Source organism: Manacus vitellinus, unplaced genomic scaffold (genome assembly GCF_001715985.3).
Source record: "Manacus vitellinus isolate BGI_N305 unplaced genomic scaffold, ASM171598v3 scaffold_28_pilon, whole genome shotgun sequence".
Taxonomy (NCBI): domain Eukaryota; kingdom Metazoa; phylum Chordata; class Aves; order Passeriformes; family Pipridae; genus Manacus; species Manacus vitellinus.
In genome coordinates, this window is record NW_021940122.1 from 5396189 (window position 1) to 5418309 (window position 22121).

General features: G+C 46.4%; 1 protein-coding gene across 8 annotated transcripts in view; it reads right to left on the reverse strand.

Moving 5' to 3' along the window:
* Positions 1 to 22121, reverse strand: part of LSAMP (limbic system associated membrane protein) — a 1000415-nt gene that overhangs the window by 164198 nt on the left and 814096 nt on the right. For all 8 annotated transcript variants that reach the window (XM_018074658.2, XM_018074661.2, XM_018074660.2 and 5 more), the window contains one exon: positions 1486 to 1718. In XM_018074658.2, the coding sequence (XP_017930147.1) occupies positions 1486 to 1718 (233 nt within the window). The remainder of the gene's footprint in view (positions 1 to 1485; positions 1719 to 22121) is intronic.

The following is a 22121-nucleotide window of genomic DNA, read 5'->3' on the forward strand; positions in this document are numbered from 1 at the left end:
CCTAATAGGCACAAATAAAATTAATAATACATGTGCATGGCTCTAAAATTCATTTATCCCTATATTTTTCTTGACAGGTAAATGGAAATTGTGTGCTGCGAGATTTTACCAGCAATAAACCACCTCCAGACGGTTAGCTATGCACTGCTACAGCGAGCAGCGAGGCGGGGTACAGCTCCAGGGCTGCTGAGTGCATTTCACACCAGGCACACTCCAGCGAACACTCGGCCAGGCCGGGAGAGCTGCTCTGTGTGCTGGTGTGTGCCGCTCTTCACGCTGCTGGGGGAGGATTTTGTGCAAGGCAAACCAGGAGCCCTCCATCTCACTACACTTGTGTGTAAAGCATCACCTCTGACCATAGGTCTGGACTTCTTCACCTTGCAGATAAACACTTGGTAAGCTAGTTAGCCCCCCGGTTTGCCAAGTAGTACCAGCAAGAGGAAAAGTCCCTTCGTGCATGCATTTATATCCAGAGCAATTAAAAAACTTGCTGAGAGGAATAAAATCTACAGCCTTATGGGTTACTAGACAAATCAGGAGAAATAACAAACCCCAGCCTGAAAGATAATGTAGAAATCGAACATATCTGTAATATGTATCAAATGCATTTATACATACCCATCACCTAAGCTGCTCTATAAATATTTTAGATAAATGGACAGATAGACACAATGGTCTGAATATCAAAAGAAAAACAAAAGAAAACTGAGTAAACTCACTTGTTTGGTATTCTGGTCAGGACAGGATGGAACAAGTAAACTCACTAATGCCCTTACCAGTAATTGGTGAACCCTTTAATGCGTTTACTGTCTGTTATACCATAAATGCAGGCAGACAGATAGGACAGTGCTGGTTTGCCAAGTTTCCAGTTCCCTACAACCCACACAGGAGGAGGGCAGCTAAAAAAGGAGAGGGCAACATAAGGTACATGGCAGCTATCTCAGGTACCAGGTTTCACACATGCCTAGTGACAGCACACCCTGCAAACCAATGACCCAGCACAGAAAAACACCCAGAAAAATTAATTCCCCGGCCTTGCAAAGAGTTGACAATGGAAGGCAAAAAAACACAGCACAGTAGCTTGTTGACACAAGAAAAAAGAAAGGAAACCTGAGGAGGAAGGAGGAGGCGAAGAAACCAGAGGGTTGTCTGGGAAGAGATGAAGCAAGCACAATGTTCTGACAAGTGTCATTATGAACAAATGCTTTCCCCTCAGTGCCAAAGCAACCTGAGCAAGGAGCCAGGTTTGCATTATATTAGAATATGTCTTGGCATCACTGGTGTCCCCTGCTCTGTCACCACTTTTAAAAGGACAAACTGACAGCAGAGTAAAGCCATGCTGTGCTGCAGTGGAAGGGGACAGTCCTGCTGGCTCCTGTTGTAAACATAAGGGATACACAGGCTGGAGTTTCTCTAAGAAAGATGCAGATCCCCCCACTCACTGTTTATTTTGCTCTTTGCTCTCTTAACAGGCATGTTGCTTACCTTGCACGATCAAGTAAACCTGGGCAGTCTTGGGGTGATGCTGTGTTTGCACTGAACACGTATAGGACCCCTCATCATAGACATCCACTTTCTGGATCCGCAGGCTGTATTCCAGGGGGTTTCTCTTCTCCAGCTCTACTCGAGGGTCCAGGGACCACTTGTCCTCTCCAGCAAAAATGATGCCGGAACGGTTTAACCAGGCCACCTTGGAGCTTCTGTCTTCTACATAACACCTGCAGAGGATGAGAAAGGTGAGCAGGAGATCAACAACCCTCTCCATCATCTCCTTTTTGTCTCTCCCCTTTACTACTTTGCTTAGAAATTTCATAGCACATTCCTGCCTTGTCAGTGAACCACAGCATCTTCTCATCATTGCTGTCCCATGGACATGTATTTCACAATGATTTTTTTAAGGGCTTCAGGAACTTTTGGTTAATGAAACCATGGGATTTGAGGTGGTCATGTCTCCTGTTCTCTCTTCTTTATACCTGCACCAAAAGTTACTTTGGAAGGCCAAAAGAGATCCTGATCACCAAATCCCTTCTAACCCTGACAATGGGAAAGGTGAGAAGTACTTCTTCCTATGCTTTTCCCTCACCTTCAAAAGTTGAGTATACAAGAAAGTTACGCTCCCAGACTTCTTCCAGCCTGTAGGGCAAAGGTTCAGGGCTCCAGCTTTGTCAGCTAGGGCACAGCTCCTCCATCCCTCAGTTTCAGCAGCACAGGGGGAGAGAACTATAGCATATCTCCCTTCTACATCCCTCTGACCAAAAATAGGTTTGTGGAAAGAGGGATTCACTGCTCAAACTTTACCCTTCTAACACATACACACATACCCACCCTTCCCCGCTGATGCACATCTGCCTGCTTGTGCAGGCAAGTGCAGATCTCAGGCTGAAAAGGAGAGGCTGCAGGGTGTCACTGCCATCCCTATGAGACACGCAGCACATCCTGTGAAGATGTGCTAGGGGTGGCAAGCAGAGGAGCAGCAGGAGGAGCAGCAACTGCCATGGCCCCAACTGCCAACCATCACAAGGCAGAGGACTGACTAACCCTGTTGCAACTGCATGAGAAGTATTTTGGTTTTTGACAAAGCGGACAAAGTGCTGCAAAAATAAATACACTTCTGGCAAAGGCACCTGCTCTGCATCACTTCTCACCACCAGAAAACTTGCACAGAAGAGATCAGGAGATGCCAATGACAAGGCACGTCCTGCTCACTCTCAGCTGTGTCTTATTCAAGAGGACCAGGGCTGAAGAAGACACAGAGACATAACTCCTCTTTCCTCCTGGCAGCTGTACCCACCAGGGTGGGCCCAGATAGTTTGAGAGGGTTTGCCCTGCAGCAGCTCACACCACATTTGTTTTGTGGATAAATGGGGAAGCTCAGTCTCCAGAGGTGTTGCTCCTTCACCTCTCAAAGCTCTGCCCACCGTGTCACATCATCCAAACAAGCCAGCACCTCTCCCCACCACTGCTACAAAATCACAGAATGGGTAAGGTTGGAAAGGACCACAGTGAGGTCATCTGGTCAAACTTCCCTGCTCAAGCAGAGTCTTCTACATCACATTGCACAGGATTGTGTCCTATTCACTATTCATGCATGTGTTGTATTTGAAAGAGAAAAGAGAGAGGATTAAGATTATTGCTTCAAGATAAGACAAATATTTGACAGCAGGCTTTCATACAGCCTTTTAGCATTGGTCAGACATTTTCCAAGTTCCTCTATTTGAATGCATTTCATTCACGCTGTGCTGCAGCTGCCATCCCTTGTGATGTGACCCTACCATTATGGTCGGCACCTCTCACCCACTCCCTTTTGGCATGCCCATGGATGCTGTGTCCAAGTTGTTCTGGGGTTACTTGTGGGCAGGAGGAAAGCCAAGCTGTGTGAGCATCGATGAGAGGCTCACCACACTGCTGGCCAGCTGTAAGCAGCTCTCTCTGATCCAACAAACATTTGCTTTAGAGAGCAGCCCAACAGATCCTGTCCCTTACTACCACCATCCAGCCAAGGACGGGAAGAGGGTTTGGCCCTCAGGCCAGAGCCCACCCTCCCAGCCAGGCAGGCACTTGCCCCTGAGGTGAGCTCTCTGGTGTGATCTCAGTTGTTTTTAAAAAGCTGCTTCTTGTCAAATAGAAAGAGGCGGGGGAATCCATGAGCAGCCACTTACATGTAGAAAACAGTACTACTACAATGGGGCAGGATTCCAGTTGCATTGGCTGTCCCAGGCTGTAATCAGCATTGACAGGAGGTGAAAGCAAGGACCCAAGGAGGGCAGTGTGCCCCAGGTCTGGGAGCAGCAGCCCTGTAGGAACATCCAGACTGCCTCCAGAGCTGGCTGTCTAAGGGTCACAAGCCCTCTTGCACATGCGTTTCTGTGTAGAGTCGTAACAGCACCAAGAATCAGGAGTTAGGTCTTTTGGTGGTGAAAAGCTAAGCAGTTTAACAGCTGAAGTCAGTGGGAGCTGAAGGTTCTGTCACTTCTCCAGAACACCTGTATGTGCTGCTGGGCTCCAGCAGATCCAGGGCACGGCACCAGTCCTGCCAGGCTGCTTTCCAAACCTTTAGCGCAGCCCGCCATGGCTCTGTCCTGCACTTAGTCATTATAAAACTCTCTTTGGAGGCAGCAAAGATGGCCCTGTCATATGCCTCGTGTCAGGAACAGCTCAGTGCCATTGTCAGAGCAAAGCCTTGTCCTCTCGCTTCTGAGGGTATGTTCACCTGGGGACCCTCCCTCCTCTCTTTTGAAGAGAAAACATGTCCTACACCCATCAAGGTCAGCCCTAGACGGTGGTCAATAGCTATAGTCAGAAAACCTTGCAAATGCCCGTGAAATAAGTTATCAAGTGCTACCAAAATAAAAAAAGGAGGGGAGGGCAGAAAGAAAGGAGGAAAATGGGAAACATAAGTGAAGTGGATTTGAGCTCTCTGTTCACCATACATGTTCCTCTCAAACTGTCACGGAAAATCAACGTACAAATGTGAAAATTCCCAGTCCCGACATGCTCTGAACATGCATCTATGTGGATGATGCATCTCAGTACGTCTGTCTGCACACACACACCTTCTTAGTCTGCCAGAGATGCCACCCAGCTGTATGGATCACGCTTTAATAAGGATTTATGGTGATGATTTTCACAGTGTAATAAGTGCTAATTCAATACTAATAGAATATTAAATGGCATGTTAACTGACATTTTAACTGCAAAGCAATAGGAGCATGGCATCAGCAAGATATCAAATGACTCTTATCGTTCGCTAATAATCAATAATCAAGTTCACAGAGACAGTCAAACACTTCTCATTAGGCTTATTGAAAGCATTAGCATCAGCATCAGTGAAAGCTAATAAGCGATTTGTGATCCATTAATTTTGCTTGTCCTTACAGTTTCAGGTTTAATTTCTTGACATCTCCGAGGTGGCTAACAAGAGGACCAGTGAGTGGTGGTGGTCATGCCTTGCACGATCACTGCAGGGACTTGGGAACTATTGATATCGCACCAATTCAAACCACAGACACTGAAGGACAAAAGCCTTGCTGCCATGCCCCATTAACCCTCCTTGCCCCCTCATAAACAAACACAACCAAGTATGACACCTGAGGTTTTTTAGCGACAGCACCATTTTTACCTGCTACGGATGCACTGCTAGTTCTCACACAGTGGCTAACAACTGCATAACAACCAGCCAGGAGAGGATGGTTGGAAACAGGACATGGAGAAAGGAAGCAAGGTCATCCTCGCACTCTTCCCTCAGCCTCAGTTTCCTCACATGCAAATGCAGACAGTGGGGCTGAGGAGGGAGAGGAGAGGCTGATGCTTTTGTTGCAGGGGAATGCTTTTGGACCTTCAGTAGGAACCATTGTCTTGAATGGGATGGAGAGCTGCCCACTAGCATTCCTGGTCCCTGGATATCAGAATGGGACAGGACATCCGGCAGGGGGATGGGCAGGAACCAGGAGTAGGCCCTGCTGCTGGTCCTCACTTCTCCCACGTCTGCCAATCTAATGCACAGCTCTGGGCCAAAGTAGTACTCCTGCAAACCTGCCTTCGTAGGCTCCAAAGAAAACTCCATCTGGATAGAGAAGATGTCTTTTTTTTCCCTGTCTTGGAAGTATTATATTACATTACTTTACATTACATTACATTACGCCTATTGATAGGTGGGAAAGCGAGCAAAGAAAAGGAGAGTGAGGCTCAGGCATCCACATCTCCTCTCCTGCTGAACACCAAGGCTGGAGGTTTCACCACCTGTTCCGTTTCACTCGGGTCTCGGTGCTTGAATCCCAGCCCCCGTGACTGCTGCTCCTCCTCCCGCCGAGGCACCACTGCTCAGTGCATTGATTTCCCAGCATGTTGCTGTAACACTCATCGCAGTTTATGTTGTGCCTGTCACTCCAGCAGCTCTCGGCCCTAAGCTTTCCGCCCTCTCTTTCCCCCGGCGAACAGACGGGCACGCTGCTGAGAGGCGGCATTTAGTTGGGAAGCCCTTGCATGGGTTCCCCAGGCTGGCTGCACCATTGCCAGGATGGGCACTGCAAGGGGTCAGGAGAAGGAGGAGGAAGATGCATGAGAACTGGGGTCTCAGCAATTTTTCCCATTATGCCTCAGAGAGAACAGAACAGCAGCTATGGCCCTAGCCTATGGAGATGGAGCGGGGGTATTTCATTTCCTTGTGAAGGAGTGAATGATATTTAGAGCCTACAGTGATGAAGAGGCAGGAAGGAAGCCCTTTAGGACCTGGTGAAGCTGCTGTTTAAATTATTACTGTAACATGATGGGAGTTTTACAGCATTATCAATGATATGTTGTGTCGTCTTGAACCTGGGATAATTGTCTGGGGTTTTTTAATTGTTGCTGTAACTCTAAATAAACTTTTTTTTTTTTTACAGCAGACTCAGTCCCACAGTTCTCTGCCAGAGCCCCACTAGTTAGAAGAGGTAAGCTTCTAGGATTAATGAAATATGGTGTGCTGCAGCAAGCCACAGCTCTTAACTCATTTTGGGGAAAAATAAATAAATAGTGGGTTTAGAGACTATGTTTTCTGCCCTCTTCCTCAAAAGCATGTTGTGGTGACAGCTCTGTGCCATAATTCCCTCACTCTTCTTTAATCATCTTTTCTCCATTAACCCTTTGATCATCTCTTCTGTAAGACAAACTCTGTGCAGCAGGCCCAAACTCAGTAGTCTGCTGCACACACAATTAAGCACCTAAAACCCACCCCATTGCACTCACTGAGGGACATGACCCCCTTCTGCCAGAGGATGTCACAACCCACCCCGCATCAGATATCCTTCCTTCACCTCAGCTCTGTGATGAGCCTGCTCTAATCTTCTCACTTCACACACACTCACAGGATCCAGCTAACAACTTCCCCCACTGCCCTCTACCCCCGGCAGCAAAATGGCAGGAGGGAAAAGAGAGGGGGATCAAACACGGCTTGTTCAGCACAAAGCAAGTCAGCTCCCGGCTGCCAGCTCTGAACGTGCAAGACAAATTCTCCGTTGTGTTGCAAAGTATGATCCTGGAAAGCTAATGCGATGGTTAAACACAGTACTGCTCCCCGCCCTGTGAGGAAAGCTCAAGAGCAAATCACGTTCCTGCTGTTTCGTCTTGTCTCCTCGAGCAATTCAGTCCTTCCCTGCCTGGCAAGCAAGGATTGGAGCACAGCCATGGTCAGCCAAGGAGGCAGCAAGGGTGCAGCCTATGGCCCAGCAGTGATGTAGGAGTAAGGGCTAAGGACAGACCACAGGCATGCGAGCCCTGACCCTCCCAGGCAGGGTGCTCAGGGAAGAGTCCAGCCAGGCCCTGCAACGCCACTGCAGTGCTGGACCCTGCCAGCATCTCAAGAGCAACGCAGCGCTGCTGCTGCAGCGGTGAGCTCTGTCCCTGGCGTGCAGTCCCCACCAGAGGAGTACACTGGCAGAGCACAGAGGAACACATAGTAGAGTGGAGCAGTGTTAAGACCTGTTGTCCCTGGGTGGTTCCCACTGCTCCAGATCAGGCTCTCCTCAGCTGGACATGCTACAGACAATAGCTACAGCTGAACATATCTTCATTTCTGTGAAGGCAAGAGCCCATTAAGTGGATGGCAGTGGGTGACCACATCAACCAAACATCTCAAACTTCCTTTCAGCCAAACACCAAAAGCCTCATTTTGCTGAATCTGAATGCACATGGGCATCAGGTGTTGCTCAGAATTCTCCTTCCCACCGCCACTGCTCCTCTCTTTCCCCAGCCTGGTACAGCTGCTACTCCTCTTCTTACGTGCCATGACACATAGCAGGGTCACTGTTTGAGAGCAAAAGCTGTTCCACAGCAGGATGGATTCCCAAAATGTGACATAAATAGCTCCTGAGTCACCACTGCCAGCATGATAACACAGGCCCTCAGAGGGATTTAGAAAACTACTGCTTAAACCTAGTCCTGCGCTGGAAAACTGGCAGGAGGGGGAAATGCTGCATCTGTTCAGCCCACGCTTTCTTTCAGCTTATTATTATGTGACCTTGGTCGTCACACCTGTCTGCAGCTCCCTGGGTATCTCAGCACTCAGGTGACAATTTTAGGCCACTCACCTATTGGGAGGGTGCATGGCTGATAAGATGCCTACACTTCTGTTCATCCTCTAGCAAATTATCACTATGGAAGCAAGAGGCTAGGACAGGCTCACCAGGTCACGAAGCCCCAGCCTCTGCAGGCACAGCCAGCTGTACCTTATCATCTTTTTTAGAGATGTACTTCATTCCTACTTTATCCTAGTGTGTTTGATGGGGAGTATCGTCCCCGTGCTTTGTAGGTCAGGCTGCTCAAAGTCTGCCTCCTCTGCTGATTAAAACCTTTTTTTCTAACTCTAAGTCTAGATTTATTCATGCCTGGCTTATATCCATTCCCTCTCATGCCAACCATTCTTTAGCTTAAATAGGTCTACTCTCTCCCAGGTGTTTATTTTCCAGTGTGTTCACAGAGAGCAATCATATTCCCTCTCAGCCTTCATTTTGCTGGACTCAACAAGCCAAACTCTCCCGGTTTCCTCTTGTATGATAAACTCTCCATTGCCCTAAACAGCCCAGTAGCCCTTCTCAGTACCTGCTCCAGTCTGAATTCCTCTTTCGTGACCAGAATTTGTACCCATTTTTTTAGATGAGGAGTCCCCAGTGCCTTGTACAGAAATGTTCCTGTCTCACCGTGTCTCCCATCAACTCTTTTTAATGAAAGCGAAAAGAATTGCAACCAGCAAAGATGAGTATCAGTGCAGAACTGCTCATGTGCTGTAAGCGTCCTCGTCTCTCAGTCCATGTGATATGGATAGAAAATGAAACCCAAGGGAATTCACAAAAAATATGCCAGCTTAAAAAGACAGCTAGCTGCATGGGCTCTCACTAGCAGACACACAGCTGGTCTCACGTGGGCTTTCTTTCTGTTAAAATGACTATTTAAGAATATAGGTTCCTGTTTGTGTAGGAAAAAACAAAACAAAATAAAACAAAAACCAACAGAAATCAAGCCCAAAATTACAGTGATTTTTATGCCAGTACTCTCAAGGGGTGGATGTAACTATATCAGAATAAAGGAACTTACACTGGCATGATTTACTGCTCTTCCTGCCTTCTGGGGATCAGTATACCTGCATAAACAACTTCAGTCCACATCCATTCCTGCAGAGGAACCTTCTTAAAAATATCAATATGAGTTGCTATGAACAAAGTTAACTCTATCCCAGCCACATCCCAGCACGGTTTAAAACTTCAAAATACAGAAAAGCCTCAGAGTGAGGCCTACCACCACAGTGTCAGCTTTTCTTGTGTTCCACCATACCTAGAAAATACTCTCCATCTCTTTATAGTGTAGTCAGGTAATCCTTGGACAGGTCTTTGGCCATTCCAAGGCACGCATCTGGAACAACTGTCTCCAGTCACGGGCCTCCTGCCAAAGGAAACTTACTTCCCACATGTGTGCACTGCACTCTGGCTGATGCTTACAGAAATGCCAAATGCTCTGACAGCTCACATCAGGGTCTTGCACTAAGATCAGCTGGGAGGTTGAGACTGCTGAGGAAATAGATGCTGAGCTCCCTCTTTCTTTTTTGGGTTAGCTGAGGACTTGTCAGTGTCCCTTTTCAGTCTAGCCAGAACCCTGGCTCTGTTGTTAATCCAGTATGATTAGGCGATGCTCATCAGCTATTGATCATCTGGTCTTAGTGAAATGTCCCACCAGGATCATATGCCTCACTCTGCTGTCCATAGCTTCCCATAGCATCCCAGGTTTCCTGCACTGCCAAAACAGGAAACCAGGGAATATCAGAGATGATGCAGAATGTCAATGTTCCCCACTGCCAGATGATTTGCCTTTTTGTTGCACTGCATTTACATTATGGATCCTGTGCTTTTGCCATCACTGAAAACACAGGCTGATATTTTAAAAATATGTGTGGTCCCTTAGGAAGAGAAGCTCACCAAAAGACAATGATAATTAGTCATTTATGTGAACTGGGTATTGTCTCTTATACCAAATTTGTAAAAGAACTGGAAACCAAACAGCTACTGATGAGCCTTTGCACCACAACTTTTTTCCAGTCGAGGGATACACCAAGAATGAGAATAGGACCATACAGCCTATCAGTCCCTTTTTTTTTCTTCACAAATGTCAATACTGGAAATCACTTATTTATTCTATCTGAACTCTCAGTGCCTTGTAGGTAACTTTCGTGAACTCCAGAAAAGCTAATCCAAATTTTTCCCTTGAATTTCTTCCAATAAAAAAAATATTACAATAATAAGAAAAGTGTGTTTCAGAGATGTGATCTCCTTCTCTGACAGGAGGGGAGGGAGGGTTTTGCTGGGAATTCCACGTGACTCTATCTGGTAATTATCCAGCCACAGAGGGAAACTGAAACGTTCTGTGCTGTCGCAGAGAATGACAGCACCTGGAGCTCCAGCACCCAGATAAAAAGCAGTGAGACAATCGGGCAGATGGAGAAAGGGAGTGCTACATCATGGGCTGGCAAGCGGGGGGAGAAAAAGAGAGGGGGAGAGGCAAGAGCTGGAGAGGAACATTAAGGCAGCCGGCACAGCTACTGGAGAATGAGATAATGCCACAGATTAGTAATACACAGGGCATCTCTGAAAGAGGGGGGAATGGAGAAAGAAAAAGAGTGAGGGCAGGTCAGGAGAGAGCAGATGCAGAAAAGGGACAGTGCAAATACAAGAGGGAATGGGAGAGTGATGCTAGAGTGAGCTCCAATGCATTTTATGCGGTCCAGGGTCTCTTCTTCCCACCCCAGTCACAGGCTAAAAATGCAGGATGTATCACCACAAGCTGTTTCAGAGCAAGGAGGAGATGTGAAAATCAGTATCTCACAGTTGAAGAGAGACATGGCACTGCAAACAGTACCTTCCAGCTTGTGGATTCCAGTGGTTTGCTCAGGGAAGGGGACTACAAAGCTTAAGACTGAAATAATTAAAACTGGAGCTTTGGGCCACCAGCCCATGTATTTTGTACGGTAGAGAGGTAAGAGGGAGGTTCCCTGACTCTCCCTTTCATGGTAGCACACACAGAGGCACATGTAAGCCTGCAAAACAGTCCACATGACTGATGCCATGGCGCCATGTCCCAGTTACAGAAAGCAATGGCGCTGTAAGTGCCATCCCACACAGCAACATGGCAGCATCAGCACGCGCTCTTGGGGCTGTCAGAAACGAGGGGCACGCCCACAGGACTGGCAGCATCCTTTCAGTGGGTCAGGAAGAGCTGACTGCCAGGTGGCACGAAGCCCTGCACCACCTCTAGGAAGGCTTCTGATGAAGGTGACTGTCTGCCAAACAGACAATCAGATTAGGGCTAACAGCTCGTCAGGGACTAATGTTGGCCACTAACCTCAATACCTATTGGGGTAGTGCCTGAGGTAGATCTGCAGTGGCTGCACCTCTCCACACATGCAGGAAGAACTAAGTGCCCAGATATTCACACCTGAACGTTTGGGGAAGAAAATGGAAACAGTATCACAGGGTCTGAGCATTGGGCCACATGGTCCAGTGACCACAATCCCACGATTAGTGACAGACATTTCAAAGAAAGATGAAACACATCCTAAAATGACAATGTAAATCACCTTCTAAATAAGATATGATCCTTTCCAACTATAAAACCCTATAAATATAGCCCCAAGAAAATCATAGAATTGCTTCAGTAGGAAGGGTTAAAGATCATCTAGTTCTACCATCCTGCCATGGACAGGGACCTTCCACCAGATCAGGTTGTTCAAAGCCCCATCCAGCCTGGTTTTGAACACTGCCAGCCAGGGATGGGGCATCCATAGCTTCTCTAGGTAACCTATTCTAGTGTCTCACTACCCTCAAAGTAAAGAATTTCTTCCTAATATTTAATCTAAATCTACCCTCTGTGTAAATTGGCTTCCTCTCCGAGTGACAGCTTGCAATCCACCTTGTAAGTTTATATGCTGGCTTTCTTATCCCCAGGCATTTCTCAACCCCCTGCCCCCTTTTTCTTTTTTTAAACTCATTAACATCTTCATCTTGGTGATACTTTCTGGCTGAGAATTTTATCAGTTAACCATTAACTGGTACAAGGCTGTGAAAGAATATCAGATTTAAATATTATGTGAAACTGGCAGGTGTCTCCTGTGTTTTGTACTGTATGAAATAGTTCTTTCCAATGCCTGAGGAGCACGCTACCTGAGACACAGGAATGTGCTTTCCATTTTGTGGACCCTAATATTTGTTTCATCTCATACCGCCTCTTCTTCAAGAGGGAATATCACATCTGAAGCATCAGCTCTTGTCTTGGGGAGGTGGGAGAGAAGGATCTGCACCAAGGAGAAATCAGTCTTGAAATTCTTTAGTGGCAGATCAGAATGGGAATGGGAATGATAGCAGGGAGAATCAGTCTTAACTTGTCCTTCTTTTCTGAGGTCATGAGAATATCAGAGGTGCCCCAACCAAGTTATCATCCTCCCTTCCAAGAGTTATCCTCAAGTTGCCAGCATCAGACTGTAAAGGGTGGTATTTTGAGATGAATGAGAAAGAGGGTCCATCCTGCCTGCTCGCTCCCAGCTGCTGCATTTCAATGAAGGACACCTTCTTGATGTGCAAACACTCCAGTTATTATTTACAGCTGACCTTTTCCTTCTCCAGCTCCCGCTGCTGCAGCACTGCTGGTGGAGTCGGGGCTTGTAGAGATTGTGGAGACGCTGTGTAGCGAAACATGTTAGCTTCCCTGCCTGTGCCAGAGCTGTCATTAGTGCCACTGTGGATTGAGCTACACCCGTGCAAGCAACAGTGGGAAATATGAAGAAAAAATCCTAATGTAGACAAAGCCTTTGAGGAGCTTAACCCCTCTTCCCCTTTTCCATCTCTCTCCCACTTGAAAGCAGAGAACAGCTTCTGAGCAAGACACATGCTCTCATTTCCATATCTAAAGCCAGTCCTGAAATACCATCCTGAAATAATGCTCTCAGAGAGGAGACCATGAAGCAGATTCCCTTTGAGAGACTCTGCTGCTTCTTTTTTTAATTCCATCCAAAAACAACTCCCACCAAATACCAAATGCACCTGGACTGGAACAGTCAATCCAAGGCACCTTGTTACCAGTATGATATGGGGAAATTGGAGGGAATTCAGAGGCAAGCAACAACAAAATTCATCAAGGGCTGGAAAGGGATCAGCATCTAAGGGAAGCTTAAAAACATTAAATATGTATAACTTGACTAAGAGAGGACTTAAAAGGGACATGTTGACAAGCCATACCTCTTTGAAAGCTGAAAGTACCAAGGGAAGAGAGGAATTATTTAGCAAGATGCATAGGGGTCGAGAAAGGAGTAACGGGTCAGAAAAAGAAGAGAACTAAGTCTGTTCCAACTTGAAGAAAAACTTCTTGTCATCTGCAAGTGATAGTCTTGTAAAAAGTCTCCCAAGGAAAGCAAGAAAGCCCCTATCTTTCAGAAGTTTGGAACAAAGTTGGGCTGAGGACCAGAGGATGTTTAAGCTATGTGGGGACCAGCCTCACAGGGGCTGCAGGAAGAACAAACTATAGTGACCTGGTCTTAGTACCTTTACCATCTACCTCACAGAGTTCATCAGTATGTCAGGAAAAGACAACTCCTCTCACAAGTTTCTTCCAGATTAAGTGATGTTTTTAGCTATTTTCTCTTCAAATACAGCTATATATTTCCTGTCAAGACCTTAGATCTCTACATACTGTACTAGAGTTAACTGGCACAGGTGTGGATTTGTGTTCATAAACTGGATTTTCTAGAAGTCACACATGGACAGGTTGAAAATTACTGATACAAAGACTAACAGTGTTGCTATTTCCAAAAGACACTGGCATATGGTTGTATTCCCAAATGCTCTGTGAGTAAAGTTGTCCAGCACTTAAAAGTCACAAGTGAGACTTGACTTTTTAAAGTGCTTAGCATTGAAATTAAAGCCAGATTTGTCAAGTACTTTTGGGCCTACCAGCTCCCCAAACTAACACGCAGGAACCAAATTTTCGAAACAGCATTTGGCACAGTGAGCTCCTTCACCAAGACAGCCACTTCTCTTGCTGCCTTAAGTGACATACTTTTTAAAATCTGTCCCATGGGTGTTTTAAAATCATATAATAAAGTGCTGCAAACTTCAGACTCCCTTGCTGTATTTATCCTATGTTGAAGCATTCCTTTACATGGAAACCACAGCAAAACTGTAACAGCAAGGCTCTGATCCACTTCCTTTATTTGCAGCTTTGCTAAATTTTGCCTTTCTCTAATGCCTCACTTTTGTCCACCATCAGGTCTTGTGAAACAAGGCATTTGAAAGACTTGCAGGGAAAGTAGAGGAGATGCTGTGAGGGAGAACTCCCAAGAGCTTTGATCTGAGCCTACCTTTATCTCCACATGCACAATATGCCTTGCAGAGGAGGACATGTTTATAAATAAATAAATAGAGGAGGGGGGAAGAGTGCAAAAAAAGAAATGTCAAGATATATTTGATGGAGTTTCTGCTGTTGATATGAAAGCCAGGAGCTGGTTGAAAACCTCATAGTCAGAAATAGAATGGGAGGAAGGTACAACTCCTTGAGAAATGGGGCAGGAATAACTCCCACAGCTAGATCTTCTTGCCATCCTACTAATCATACTAATATCTTGCACTGTTTTTCCTCTGAGACCCTTGCAGGACTTGGTCTTGCAAGGCATCTCAGCACATGCTGAACAGCAAGCAGTGCTTCTTTTGTCAAAGAGACTAAGCACTGCGGAACTAAAACTCTTGTCTTTGTGAAGAAGTGTTATGACGTCTGTTTTACACATACAGGGAGCCATTGGAGAAGGAAAGAAATAGGTTGTGCAAAGCCATACAATGAAACTATTTCACTGTCAGAAACAAAACCTGATAGACCTGACCTATCTCATAGAGAATTTGGTTTGGTGTGTATTGGTTGCACGAGGATAGCGAGAGAGGGGTAGTGATGACCGCAAAATAGCCTTCACAAACCCACGTGCCTCCTCCAGTCACATCTATCTTAGCACTACTGCAAGAGACCATGCTTTTCTCTCTAATTGGGATCTGCCCAGGGATACGTAACCACAGCAGAAAGGACTGGCTGAAGCTCCTCCTCCCCAGGGTTTGAAGGCAAACCAGCTTGGGTCATTTGGGTCTGTGCTCTGGAGCCTCAACTCCAGCCTGGCTAATGACTTCAGTGCAGGCATAACCACAGGGACTGCTCTGAGAGTATCTGCACCTTCCCACCTGCAGTCTTCTGGCACTGGCAAACCAAGCTGCACAAATTGGCTGGAACACAGAACATAAACCCTTTTCATTTCTTAGTGAAGACAATGTTGCTTAATCCTACTGGATGCATTTACCCAGGGATATCTTATCTGGATCCACTGACATCCCTGCCTCTTCTCCCAAGAGCCTTCTGAATAACGAAACCTCTCCCCTGTGCACAGCTTATCTGCAGTACAGATATTTCCCCATGGAGCTCCCTTCTGGACAGCAGTCTTACTGGTAGTTTAATTTCTTACACAGCTGGTCTAAGGCTGTGCACTTGGGCTTTGACTGGTCTGAGGCTGGATTTCTATACCTGTTCTTCTGACAGGTCACTTGCTCTAAATAATTTCCAGAAGTCCAGTACCATACGGGGAGATGCCAAACTGCGACTTCAGCTGGCATGAATCAAGGGCCAACAGGGCACCATTGAAGTAAAGGGGGAAGCCTAGATTTACACTAGATGAGGATCGGCCCTTCTTCCTTGCATCAGATTCTAAATGAATTCATTAAATACAGCACTTCAGTCTGCTCAGCTAAAAGAAGCTCCAGCTGGCATGAGGTTTCACATCCAGGGAATGTTTTAAAGATGAGGATTTGTAGCCTGCCCTGAGTTTACACTTGGCTAAAGGTAGGCTCTCCTCGTTCAGGAAAAGGGGATGAGATCATGCCCACCTGATGGATGCCTGTGCATCCCCAGTGTTTGTGCATGGAGTGATGTTTACATAGGACCTCACACCCTTGGGAGGACAACCTAGGCTGAAATCTCGTTGTGAAGATGCTCAGTTCAAAGTGCTACAGGGTAGCAGAAGAGAGGTTCTGCTGTACCTCCACCAGGCTGAAGGGCTTATTTTTTGGTTTTAAATTTTCACTGGTGGGGGACAGGGGTATCTGCACTGAATTTGAATCTGCAGTAGGGCAGCAGAGGGGGCAGTAAGAACAGTTTGGGATTTTTGAGACAGGAGTAGAATGTTAGTTAATTTTGACATTAAACACTAAATGAAAGGATGTTATTCTTAGCTTCCAAAAAAATAAGATGTGCTGTGATCGTCTGGCCTGCTCTCATGTATTGTGCAGATCTCGTGATTCCTACAGTTTAATCTCTTATCCACTCACTAAAACAGATGGTGTTGCAGGCTCTTTGCAGACTCTGGCAAATATGACTGCATTTGGAATGCTGTTCATATATCTGCACTTGCTGTACAACCCTCAGGACAAGATACACTGGCTTAAGACATAAGTTCACATCCAAAGCACAATCTGCAACAAAGAACAGATCCAGTTCTCTTTCAGCATTGATGCTAAGGTCTCTAGTATGCATCGTCACACACAAAATTTCTCCCTATAGAAGCATATAAAGGTCAAAACAATAGGATCCTCCAAAACTTTTGCCCTGAGACCCCAGTCAAGTCCTCTTTCTTTGGACAGGACCAGAGTGCACATTGTTTTTCTTCAAGGAACAGTTCTGCCCACTGAACAACAATGACACTTCCAATAAGATGGAAAATAAGAGAGCTCTAACTCAAATGGACCTGCCACCAACCTCTCTCTGACTTTCCACTTACTGTTTCTTCCTTAGGCTGGGAAAAGAAGGTTGGTCCTGGACAGTCATCGAGAGGCAGGGAGAGCATGCAAAAGTACTCGTGTACGTTAGACTGTTACAAGTCTTCTCTCCACCTTGTGTGTGTGTATGTGTGTGATCAGCCAGTACTTGGAAAGACAAGCGAGGTTAACCGAGCTACGTGCATTGCTCCCACTAGAGCAGTATAAAATGGTGATAAACCACAACTGGAACCACTCTGCAGTAAGTATCTGGCCAGAGGTGACGCATGAGGTTACAGCAGCAGCTCCACTCCCCTGTCCCCTCTGCCTGATGGATCCTTGGTAATAAACCACCCTTCAGCCTTTCCTGTCTAAAACTGAAACTGCTGGGATTCAGGGGAGATAAAGATGTCAACCACCTTTCAGAAGAGCCTTCACAAGAAAGTCCCTGTTGGCATAAAAGCAGACATGTAATGGGCTTTCTCTGTCCCTGAAAGTAGTTTAGCACCGCAGGAAAGTGCAGCCCTTTTAGGTCTCTTCTTTATTTAACTGGAGTCGTTAAAATAAACTGATTTCCCAGCCAATTAATTATCAAATATCTGTAACAGTTTTCAAGCCCTGCCATTACTCAGTCTCAGAGGTCCCCATAGGCAATGTTAAGCTACACTCTCCTTACCTGAGTAACCACTGCTCCTGCAAGTCTGCTCCCTTTCCCTGAGCTGATAGCAGAAAAACAGAACAGGGGCCAGCAAAACCCTGGAGAAGAGCTGCAAACACCTGTCCCCTTCTCCTTTTTGACAGCAACTCCACCTATGCATGTGCTGAGAGCCAGGAAGCTTTACCATGCTCCTTGACCAAGACTCAGTTACCATCTCTCTGCCACCCCCACACAGACCCCATACCCACTGCAGGAGCAGATACATCCTGTCAAGACACCTGATGTTGCCAGTGGGATCGACTGGTACCTGGCAGCAGAGCTGAACCTCAGATGCCAAGTACCACAAGCTCAGTACCAGCCCAGTGTGGGTCATAAGCTTCAGTTCAAAGCATGTGCCAGAAACCAGCTGCTCGCCCAGATGTGGACAGGGACAGCTTCTGCCAGAGACATGTTACCTACTGAAAAACCAGTCTTTACCACTCTGGTAACTGGAAGGTTGTACTTACCATAGGTACATTAGCAATGGCCCTAGCATCTATTTTATAAGTAATAAACTGCACTCTTATGTGGTTTCAATTAGGAGATTTCAAATGAGATTGAAGATAATGCATCCCATAATTACTCACCCTTCTCCTTTCTAGAAACTCAAGCAGAATCATTTCTAGGCCAAAATGCAGTCTCTCTTGATTGATGATACTAATAAAATGGCTTTATTGTGATATAAATAGCCTTAAAAACGTCCTGGAGAGTCAATATCAGTGCTTGATGGCCTTATGCAAGCAAGGTCCTTATCTTACGGTGTGCTAAAGCCTAATGAGTTATGCTTCTCAGAAGTCTGCCGTTGGATTTGGGCACTCATTTGGGGAACTACAGAAGGGTAGCTCCCAAATTAGACATGCAAAGTGGGAACTGTTTAAACACCTTTCCTCTTCCTTGCGCTCCCTATTAATAATCTCTTCGCTTCCTAGCTTTCCTGGTGCCAGTTCAAACACAAACACCGGCTGAGCCCAGCAGGAGCCATGGGAACACTGTGCTCCAGCGCCTCTTTGCTGGAAGGTTACCAGCCACTGCTACAGTAATTGGAAAACCTGAAATTTCTTCCAAATTGCGCACGCTCTGAGATTCTCACAGCCCCTGCAGAGGCGTGCGGCCATTTCCTGAACAAAGGCCCTACACTGACTTGCTCTGAGACACGTCTGTGGCCCCCATTGTGGCAGATGATATGTTTTCATTACCCCTTGTCAGGAGAGGCCACGAGGCCATCCCCGTCCTGCAGCTGGTAACGAAGCATTCAGCACCTCAGGCTGCACTGAAAGCTTGGGGGTTGTAGAAAATCAGTGTAATTTTTGAAGTTAGTGCCCCCCATGGCAGTAGTCCAGTCCAGGAGGCCAAATACAGAGCCTGCCTCAGAGGATGAGGAAGAAGACCTCTGGGCGTTCACAAGAGAAATGCCCAAAGTGTTCCTCCCTTTTCTGAACAGCAGCGAACCTCACTCTTCATAAAAAAAACCACTGGTTTTAAGGCCTTATTTGAAAACATGCAGTCAGTTCTATCGGGATTGTAATCTTCTGCATGCAGCAATATGAGATACTCTTGGCCGTGCTTTCCAGTAGTGCTACCCTGGCTCAGATCCGGCAGCAGACTGGGTGCTAAAGAGCTTTGCTGGGAGTGACAGAAACATATACACCTGTCAGAAAATGCTGATATCATAGCAACCGTGACAGTGATGTGATCAGGACCTGACAGACAGTCAAAAAGGAGAGGGAAGGATGCACGAGAACAGGCAACTGAGAAACTTTAAGGGAGAGCAGTAAGAGTCTGTCTGTGAGGATGCAAATATGTGACACTTGGTGCTTGTCTGTGCATGGCAGATGGGATGAGGACCCTGGGGCCATGTTCCTCCCTCCACCTGAGTGGTGCTTCATGTCTCTAAAGGGCAAAGGGACTATACAATTTCCCAGCCCTGTCTTGCTCCCATCTCTCCCCATCTCTGCCATAGTTATATCCAGTCCCATTATATCCAGTCCCATATTTGATAGCAATTTTCCCCTCAATAATAAAGCCTTTGTGAGTGTGTGGGTGGCCGTGCACGCGTGCTTATGTCTGTGAGAGTGCATGTGTGCTGGGGTCTGCTGAGATGAGAAGGTGGTTTTGTGTACGCGACAGAGCAGGAGTGAGGATGAGACTACCAAACATGTGCAAGGATACGAGAGAAACTGTTCTTCACAGAGAATCAGACAGCGAGGGTGAAAATGAGAAGGTGCTCATATTAGACAGTACGTGTGTCAGAAAGGAAGAAAGAGAAAGGTCTTATTCACAGCCTTCCTGCATGTGTTTGATGGGTATCACAAGTTTTAACCAAGAAAAATATGTATGTATTCAAATCAAACACAAAACACCCCTTTTGCCTGGAGCGCTCCTGCCTTGCTTGTTTGTTCTGTTGCAAGCTGCTTGTTAAGAGGAACACAGGAAACAAGAAGATGGAAAAAAACCCCAGGTTGACATATTTAAACACAGCCAGCTACCAAGGCAGTAGTAAACAGTGAGGAGAAAAGCAGGTGGAATAGTTGGAGAGCTGCTGCAATGAGAGGTGCCTGTGAGAGTTTCTGAAGACCATCCTTCAAGTGGATTATGATCAATTTTACTGTTCACATACTGAGTTGATTCTGGAGCTAGCTACAAGGAAACACACTCGAAAGCCTATTCCTTATAGCCATTTTGCAGTAAAGAGTCAAAAAACAATGCAAGGAGAGCTGGTGCTCTTGCTCAATCCCCTGCAAAGCTCTCTACTCTGAGCCTAGACAGCCTCTCTTGTCAAAATTGGAATCAAGGGACTTGAGCCAGATTTATCAACAGAAGGAAAACCAGTAACAACAGATTTAGTCCCAAGCCTCCTGGAGCTAAAGACCTTTCTAGGACTGCAGGTCAGATAAACATGGGTACAGAGATAGGGATGCCTTTGAAATAATTTTTCCCTGTTCTGTTACGCTTTGTTCTGTCGTGGTAAATTTAAACACCTTTAGAAGTTTATGACTCTTCAATGCTATTGTAATCCACAGGCCTACTCTGCCCACAGAGGAAATCCAGCAATACCAGTGTCCAGTCAGACTTGCTAAGTAGCTTACAATGCCCCAGGCAAAGCATAGGAAGACAGGAGCATGCCAAGAACTGACTACAGGAGTGGCGAAGCCACCAGACCAAAGATGTGGTGTTGGAGAGATCCAGGAAAAGGGTCAGAAGTGCAGATGAGTCTCTATCCTAAGGCAGCTCACCCAAGCTTCACCCAGAACACTGCAGATCATGGGAAGATGACTCCGGATAAAGGCAGCTGTGGACTTTCTGTCCTTTCCTCTCTCTTTTAAAATCAGAGTGAACAGCTCTGACTTACAGCTGTAAAACAGAGCTCTCATGAAGTCGGGGGAAGGCAACTACTGTCTTGATGTTGGGGCACAGAGCTGGTGCAGGAAAAGTGCAATATAGAGGGCTTGAGTTTGGGTGCGGCCCTTTCACCATCACCCCTCCAGCATCCAAACAAATGAACACCACCTTTCTTTGACTATGGAGACTTAAGCAACCCAGGTCAGGTTGGCTCCTGCTTTGGGCAGGCACTGGGCTATGCAGAGGAGGTCCCTCCTGATGGGGGTCGCTCGGGTGCTACTGCATCCTCAGTAACAATAGTTACTATTGTTCAGAAAATTACCTAGAAACCTGTACATATCCTTCTGCAGTGTTTGACTCTCTGACCTCGGGAGGCAGTGTGGATTTCACAGTCCAACTACCTGCTGTGTGAAAAAGTGTCTTCTTTCATGTGATCTAAATTAAGCCACCATTAGCATGTCCAAGTGACCTCTTGTTCTAGTATTACAGGAGGACAGAAAAAGGAGGGACTGATCAGTTTTCACCACATGCTTCATTAGTGTAAATAACTCAGTTATAAGCCTTTAGTGTGTCTCTCTGGGGAGGACGTGGATGACTGGTGCTTGCCATCTCCCATTGGAGTGGGCCAGGAGCGAGAAGAGGCAGTGCAAGCTCAGGGACAGTAGAGGGCATGGCAGCAAGATGGAAGATGGGAGAGCTGCTGGAGAAGAGAAATGGCATTTTTGCGAGCTTGCTAAAATAAAAAAGCCCTGTTCAGTCCAACTGACTGCCTCCTTGTAGGTAAATCTCGCAGGATTATACTAACCATGCTTCATGGCCCTCTCGTAATTCTACATGGTGTCATAAATGAGGGTGTAGCCAGTGTTCAAGATAATGTCATTTTTTATAACATATTTCCTATCGTTTCTCTGTCCCTTAAAGGCAACCAAGCATCCTCCACGCTGTTGGAATTGACACAACCCACTGAAGAAGCTTTTATCTAGTTACTCACCATGACTCCCAATCTCTTCCCTCCAAGGAGCCTGGGAGCTCAGCGCTCATCAGTGTACAGATGAAGTGGAGACTATTTTTGCAGTCTGCATTACCATACGCTCATCCACGTTATAGCTCATCTGTCATCCTGCTGCCCTGTCCCCACAGTGCCTTTAAATCCTGCTGACTCATGGAAGTGGCAGCCTGAGCCTGCCTTTGGTTGGCAAGATGGCAAGGGATGCTGGGACAGGGCGAGGACCCAGCTCCAGGGAGGAGACCTCAGAGCAGCCAGGCCAAGCCCTGTGAGCGGGTCCCACTGG